Here is an 8,492-nt window from a genome sequence, read left to right as displayed (position 1 = left end):
AAAAAAAATGTGTCAAAATCGGTTTGCATTGATTATCGTTCTTCGCGTGTCAAACATCAGGTTGAATTTTATTTACTTTATTTTGTTATTTTGTCATTTTTCAGTAAATTGGCAAATTTTTCGTACGGTAGCACAAATGCGATAAAAGACAATGGCGATAATGACTAAAACAAAAGTGACAGTTACCTCTGGTATTACGAACACCATTGCAACTGCTCGGAAAGTGTTTTTTTTTCAGCTGCAAAGCGTAGTCCGGGACGGGATAGTCCTGCCGTAAAAACGAATTCGACATAAGCAAATTGAGTATTTTTCACAGATGTTTTTAGACTCGAGACTAATTTTCTAAAACGGCTTATGCATTTTGCCATGGGTTTTGTTTCAAACATTGTAGCCCACAAACAATTAGTTGTGAATAAAAACTGTCTTAGAGCGAATTGAAGGAAACTAATAGTGCATTATCAAAATAATATAATAAATAGAGATGCACCGAATAATGGGACTGGGGAAAGGTTATTTTTGAAAATTACCGAATATTCGGATTATCGAATAATGATTTAAACTAGACCTTGTCTAGGGTAATCCACTTTAATTCATGAGTAATTTGGTTTTTAATTTTTCTCATCATGTTCTGTTGAATATTCCGTCCGTTCGGCATGATGATAAGATGAGAAAAATTAAAAACCAAATTAATAATTAAATAATTAAATTATTCTTGACCTAATGTGACTTACCCTAGACAAGCTCAAGTTAAAACCATCATTTTGTAAACTGGAAATTCGGTACTTTCCACAAAAAAAAAAACTTTTTCCCAGCCCTATTATTCGGTGCAACGCTAATAATAAATGACGCTAATAACAAATGAAAAAATTTCTGGCCGAAAAAATTCTTAATTATGGCTAAATTTAATTTACAAAAAAAAAATGATTTTTTCCATTTTTTTTAAAGAAACCTAAAGTCATATAAAAAATATCTGGTTTCGACATTTTTCAAATTAATTTTATTTTAACGATTTTAATCCATTCCCGGTGGAAAAAAATCTGTTTTTACCCCAAAAAATAAACTTTTAGCTCTTATTACTACCCAACTATATGCACAATTGGCACAAACTGTCTTACATATTGAAGACAATCTATTCTTTAACGATACTCAATAGTTTCATCGTGCAATTTTGCAAGTATAATTGATAAACTTAATTCGAAGTTTGAATGTTATGGAATGACCCACCGGGAATGGGTTAAACAATTGGAATAGTCATTTAATAAACTTCGCGAATGCATCCGTTTTCAAGTTATTTTTAATTTAATTCAAGAAAATTAAAAAATAAACACTATCAAAAAAAGAATAAATTTTTCTCTCGAATTGATTTGTTTTTGAAACTTGACATTACTTCCAAACTTTTGACAAAAAGTCCTGGATGGAAAAATGTGAAACGAATTTTAACCTTAAAGTTAAGTTTTAAAGATTTTTTTTCCAGTTTCAACGTTTTTGGACACATTCATATTTCTATGATGCAATATGATTTCAGTAGCTATATCAAATCATGAAGCTTTTGGCAGCTAACGTTCTAAATGCATCTGTTCTTTCAATATTAGGTTTGAGAAATTTCCGTTTTTCATGAAAAAACGGTGTTTGTGAGTTATTTTGAGCTATCCAGTAACATTCATCGAAATTTATGTTCGATGTAACAGAACACATTCTTTGACGTCAGAGGGATTTCATCTGGTTTGGAAATGCTGGCTTCAAATTTAACAGATTTATTATACTCTTCCGCTCATCTTCTCGATTATGATTATTTTATTACTAGCATGTTATCATAGAAGTCAAAATAGAGGTCTTAAAAATTCCAAACTCAAAAAAACTTTTTGATGCATTGATTTGGATTGGAGTGTACATCGTTCAAACCAGCACAATGCAGTATGTTTGTATTTTGTCACGCCCTGTTTAAAAATTTATTATTATAGAAAAAATACGTAAAGAACATTGCAAACTGGACAAGTGATTTGAAATAAACAGGTTTGCTGAATGTACTTACCCTGAGGTAGATTTTGGTGTTGATGAACTTGTATAGCGCTTTTTTGTGGTCGAGAAAAGCTTATTGAATAAAGCCATTATATTTATAGTCAACTGATTTCTATTCCTTGGTTGCTTTTAGCGCTTACTCAATGTGTCGAAAAACGGCATGTTTCACTTGATTTATACGTACATATAAAACACCTTCAATCCAGTATGCAGTAAAGTATAAAGTGACTTTCCGGTTTCACTCCTATAGATGAATAATATTATGACATTGAGAAGCGACGCATTACTTAGGGGAACATTTCTTTCAAAAACACTTTTTCACTTTACAAACACTGTTTACTTTTATCAATGTATACATTTCTTGTCATTAACGTTGTTCTCCACATAATATATTTTGATCTCTGCTTTTAGTTTGTATTTTGCACAGGGATTGTTAGGAAATTGGAACTGAAAGGCAATCGGATTTTCCAATCTTCATTACAGGAGAAACACTCTTGAACATAATATCTTTATCGTAATATGAACTACCTCAGTAGTTTATGGTTCATTAAAAGCTGGAGACCTACTGCTGATACAATCCTGAGTGGAATGGTTCTGGCGAACTGAATCACTTGCGCGAAAACCGAAGACGATAAATGATATTTGAACCCATTCCGCGCCGTCGCACTGTGGTCCAGAAATGAAAAAAGGTGGTCAAAAGTCATTTTCTCATAAACGTTACATTTTCGAGCAATACTGTCTTCGGGAAAGTTTTAGAGTAAAAAAAGATCCTTCTTTGGACATCAACAGATCCGTGATTAATCCCCCTACAAGTGAGATAAAAAAAATATTTTCTCTAAAAATCAATATTTTTTATCGCCGTCTTTGGCAAAGTTTTCCAAAATAACATAACAAAAAACTTTGCTGAAGACACTAGGTGGCTATTTCTCAATCTTACTGAGCTATCTGATTATGTTCAATGATATTTAAAAAAATAAGGTTTTTGCCGTTAAAATTCATATTTTATACCACTACACCTCTGATATTCTTACTGAACTTTCAAAACAACATCAGACCTTTATTTTTTATATGTTACAGCAGGCTTTATTTGATGATAATTAGGTTTTTTTCAATTTTTCGTGCCAAAAAATTCACTTTTGACAAGTAATTTTTGATTTTCTGCCGTTTCTTAACACACCCCACGGCAATATTACCACTCATTGAATTGTCCATGTGCTCTGCACACACGGCAGTTAAAATATCTTACAGAAATTTGCAGAAACTTATAAAATCATGAAACAAAACTTCAACGTGAGTTCATTTAAGTCATGTTGATCAATATCGGATCTTTGTTGCGAAAAACATAGCAAGCTTTGCATTTCTACCTTCTGATGCATCTTTTGAAGTATTTTCAATGCATGTAAACAATAACCAATTATTATTGTTGCCTACTAAAGATGAATAATATGAGCGGTACACCTATTCGGGAATATTCGAGCTGAAATTTGAATTTTCAAAAACCACGTGTTTACATACATCGAGTATACTTCAAAAGATGCATCAAAGGTGAAAAAGCAAAGCTTGCTTTGTTTTTTGCAACAAAGATCCGCTATTGATCAACATGACTTAAATGAACTCACGTTAAAGTTGTTTTATTTTCATGATTTTAAAAGTTTCTGCAAATTTCTGCAAGAAATTTTAACTGCCGTGTGTGCAGAGCACATGGACAATTCAATTGGTGGTAATCTTGCCGTGGGGTGTGTTGGGAAACGGCAGAAAATCGAAAATTACTTGTCAAAAGTAAATTTTTTGGCAGGAAAAATTGAAAGAAACCTAATTATCATCAAATCAAATCTGCTGTAACATATAAAAAACAAAGGTCTGATGTTGTTTTGAAAGTTCAGTAAGAATATCAGAGGTATAGTGGTATAAAATATGAATTTTAACGGCAAAAACCTTTTTTTTTAAACCATCATTGAACATAATCAGATAGCTCAGTAAGATTGAGAAATAGCTACCTAGTGTCTTCAGCAGAGTTTTTTGTTATGTTATTTTGGAAAACTTTGCCAAAGACGACGATAAAAAATATTGATTTTTAGAGAAAATATTTTTTTTTATCTCACTTGTAGGGAGATTAATCACGGATCTGTTGATGTCCAAAGAAGGATCTTTTTTTACTCTAAAACTTTCCCGAAGACAGTATTGCTCTAAAATGTAACGTTTATGAGTAAATGACTTTTGACCACCTTTTTTCATTTCTGGACCACAGTGCGTCGCAAAGATTTTGGTTTTTCCTCAAGAGACCACACACTAAGCAGCCGGAGTGAACCAAGCTAGTTATTTGCAGGGTAAACCACAAACGTATGATAATTAAAGCGCAAGCGCGCTCACTACAGCTCGTGAGCCGAACAACATACAGTCACCTGCACCAGAACCTATATGGGCCGTGTGGTGATTAATGATCGATTACCTTTGGGAACTAAATCGAGTTGTTAAGGCTTAAAGCAACAATGCGTTATCAGGCAAAGAAACTTGAATCACGTGCCTTATCAATACGCACATGACTTCTATCGACGTTTTCCAATTAATATTTACGATTGACGATATCAGACTAGTCATGAAGAACAGAAAATTCGGGTTTAAACATTTAGGACAGACTGCCTGTATTATCGATATACACATTTTTAAAAACATAAGCTTTTCTATTTAACATTTCAAAATTTAAGGTCAGCTTCACATGAATCAAATAATACGTGGGTCAAAGAAAGAATAACATTCGATAAATGAAGCAAAAAGTTGTAAGTTACTGAAATCAATTATCTTTTAAAATTAAACTATTTCGCTTAGGTACTTTGAGAGCATAGTAATTCGGGGTTTTATATTACACTCAAAACACTTCCGATACAAGTTGACCAAACAAAACTAATATTGGGATATGCTTAACTAAGATGGTTGGGTTTCAGGTTTTCAAACTCGGATTTGAAAATTTTAAGTATTCTACACCGCTTAATATTTAAAGCTTTGGGTTCGGTTCAAATTGGTATGAGAAATCGACCTTCTAAAAAAAATCTAAGGTTCGATTTTACAAAAATAAAATTTTGATCGAGTTTGATAAAAAAATAAGGATCGGGTTGAGATCTCTGTAATACACCTGAAAGATGATTAAGTTTCGATGATGGTCCGAGCAATCTTTTAAAAATCGACACAAAATTGCGCTGTTACTACAATATCGGTATAAATGCAACAGGTCCAAATAAGACTCAGACAACTGAACCAAACTATAATTTTCTATATTCACAAAGTGCATTCGCCACGCGCTTTGAGTAAACTATGACTTCCGGGAGGATGGTTCGCACCCCATGCAATACTATTAAAATCAAGGAAAGGCTTGCTTTCAGCAAACCGGTTTCATCACTTTAGATAAGTTTTATTTGCCCCAACCATCACACCACAACTACAACACCCGTTGGAAACGTACTAAAAAAATATTACTAAGTAAATCACCCATATCTCACCCTATACACACCGCAAGTAAATTCATCAGCAAAAGAGGACAAAAGGAAGAGAGGCAGCAAACGGTTTGTTGTTACGTAGCAGATAGTGATACGTAAAGTCATATGATTCCAATTCACTTGGAGAGTCGAACAGCGGTTGTGGTTGTTTACCTGTTTATGTACATACGAACAATCTCCATTTTCGCAAATTTAACCCCTTCGTTACTAGGGTTTGTACGATTGATAGGCAGTATTTCGATGAAAACGATTTTTTTATTTGTATCGAACCCAACATATCTTTTTTAGTTTCGCCCTTCCGCTGTATTGCATCACTAGCTAACTCGACTTTGATTAGATTTAAAAAATAAACAAGAGATATTGTTCAATTTAAATAACAGTTTATACCAGTCGGGCCTGTGTGATGCAACTTTTTTAGGTAAAAATTGATTCATCTGAGCGATTGGTATTTTAGAATAAATACAACCAACGTACTTTGCAAACATTAAAAATTATTATGATTAAACATTAATACAAAACATAGAATCTTCAGCATTTTTTTGAGTTTTAAATTTTAAATAATGCGGTTTGAAACATAATAAATATTGAAGGTATAACTAATAAAACATACTTATAAACATTAAAAATAAAGACTCTGCACCAGGTAGTTAAAGGGTTATGCCGTACAAAAAAAACTACAAACATCAGACATCTCCAGGTTTAAATTTCAGTAAGTGCTTCTAGGAAACATTTTACGAAATATAGTGAAATGCAAGTTTCAGTAGCCAGCAGAAGAGGACAAAAGGACAACACATTGTTATGGCTGTAACACTATCGATTTAGCCTTTTTAATAGAGGTGCAGAAAATCGTACCAGCAATAAAGACAAGTTCTTCCGAATCGACTCACATGCATTCATATAGCAGTTTTTCAGTAAATTTACTAATCTATTTTCACTTTTTTGCGTTTCACTTCAAGTTTCGTTTTCTTTGGTAACAATTTATGCGTAAGCACTATTAGTTTACGTGTTTAACAAAAAATTGTAAACTTCAACTCTATCCAACGCGCGTACGACGGACTGAAAGCGAAATGATATACTGGGCAGGGATGCCACATTTCAATCTATATTTGAAATTTTTAAGTACAACATCTGCACAAAATCTGTAGATTTTGTAAAAATCTGTATGTTTTTCGCAAAAATCAGTATGTTGTTTACAAAAATCTGTTATTTGTATATGAAGACATCAGTAAGAAAAATATACGAAATATGCTCAATATTGTATACTTTTCAGATAAATCTATATATGTGGCATCTCTGGTACTGAGTATACTGTGGTACAGGGTTGCCATGTATTTTTTTTTTATTCTCGCTTATTTTCCGTCGGTCTATTTCCGCCACTGTTGTGGCCAATCACCGACGCCCAGGGCCCTAACTCACGACCCGTTCATTAACGGACCGGCGCCAACGGCTTTACTTCCTTATGCGATGGAAGGCGTGATCCCAGAGATTTTTCGCCTCAGAAAATCACCCGGTGTCGGCTAGGATTGAATCTAGACCAGTTGGGTTGGTTGTGAGTGGATCACGCCACCTCACAACCATCGACACCTATGTCGGCGGTGGGATTCGAACCCAGGCGTCGAGCGTGGTTGGCGGAGACGTTACCAACCACACTAGGCCCCCGCTATGTTGCCATGTATTTAAAAAGTGATAATCTCACCTACTGCAAAATCCAACAAGTCGTCTGAAATTGGGTTGTCGAATCATTTCTTATCTGTCATCTTCCTACCCGAAAAAAAAATTACGATGTATTTTGTGGTGAGAACAGTAAATGGACAATATTTTTTAATGTAACCATAAAAAACAATGTATTTTTACTATAAGCTCGCGAACGTTTTTTGTTATTACCATACTTTAACAATGTTTTTTGTTGTTGAATATACCACCGACAATAATTTTACCACGAAAAACATTGTCAGTGACTTCTAAATGTATGGGAAAAGTGCCTGGAAAAATGCTGTTAAAATACATAACAACCCTCCTTTTTTATGGTAAAAACCTGATTTAATCCACCTAGCGGTCAGACCCAGCCTTTCTCATTCAAACTTATTATTTGTAAAAATAGATTTAGAGCAAGATCGCGCCAAATGACCTATGGTCGAATATCGACCATTTTCGATTTGAATGAAACTTTGCATACGTATTCAGCTTAGAAAACTGAGCATTTTTCACAGATGGAGAGATTTTGTACACCCATGAGTTACATTCTAAAAGGGCGTATGTCTTTTGGCATAGGTTTTATTCGAAGCACTGTAGCCCAGAAACCGTTGGTTGTATAGAAAAACTGTCTTAGAATAAGTTGTAGGGAATTAAAAATGCACCATAAAAAATAGACACTGTACAAAAAAAAATTTTTTTGACCAAAAAATATTAAAAATAAACATTAAATTTCAATTGAAGAAAAAAGAGTTGAATTTTTTTTAAATTTTTTTTAAAGAACTTAACGTTAATACGCAACTTTTGAAAAAAAGAAAAATGAAAAATATTTTTTTTATGGTAGATTAATTTTTTAATAAAAATTCTAATTTAAACATTTTTCAAAATATTTGTATTCTGATGATTTTAAAAGATGCAGAGAGTCATTTTGAATCGAAAAGCTCTTGGTAGTAAACATTCTAAAGGCATTGGTTTTCGAGTTATTTTTAATTTGAGCTCAAAAAATTATTAATATTTCGGAAAATACACGTTTTTCTTAATTTGTCCATGGTTCTTCAGCAAAAACCATACGTTCATTGGAATGCTTGATAAAAAATATACAATTCATTCCTTGACAAGAAAACGGTTGGATAAATAACTCAAGCGCTAAACCTTAGCCTACCTACACGTTCCCCCTTGCCGAATGTTTTATAAAAAAATATGTTTGTCGTGCAACACTACCTACTTGTTTACTAATAATAACTGTTTGTAAAGTACGCAACCAATAACTACTGGGTTACCTATAATCAG

General features: G+C 33.2%; 1 protein-coding gene across 6 annotated transcripts in view; it reads right to left on the bottom strand.

Moving 5' to 3' along the window:
* Nucleotides 1–6,596, bottom strand: part of LOC129723011 (uncharacterized) — a 17,289-nt gene extending 10,693 nt beyond the window's left edge. The window contains exons 1-2 of one of the 6 annotated variants that reach the window (XM_055676926.1): nucleotides 6,363–6,596; nucleotides 2,033–2,466 (exon numbers count right to left, since the gene is read on the bottom strand). In XM_055676926.1, the coding sequence (XP_055532901.1) occupies nucleotides 2,033–2,109 (77 nt within the window). In that variant the 5' untranslated portion in view covers nucleotides 2,110–2,466; nucleotides 6,363–6,596. The remainder of the gene's footprint in view (nucleotides 1–2,032; nucleotides 2,467–6,362) is intronic. The other 5 variants (XM_055676928.1, XM_055676925.1, XM_055676929.1 and 2 more) reach the window with 5 other exon arrangements.
* Nucleotides 6,597–8,492: the final 1,896 nt, after the last annotated feature.

The sequence above is a fragment of the Wyeomyia smithii genome, chromosome 2, assembly GCF_029784165.1.
Source record: "Wyeomyia smithii strain HCP4-BCI-WySm-NY-G18 chromosome 2, ASM2978416v1, whole genome shotgun sequence".
Classification (NCBI taxonomy): Eukaryota; Metazoa; Arthropoda; class Insecta; order Diptera; family Culicidae; genus Wyeomyia; species Wyeomyia smithii.
This window is presented reverse-complemented; position numbering and strand designations above follow the sequence as displayed.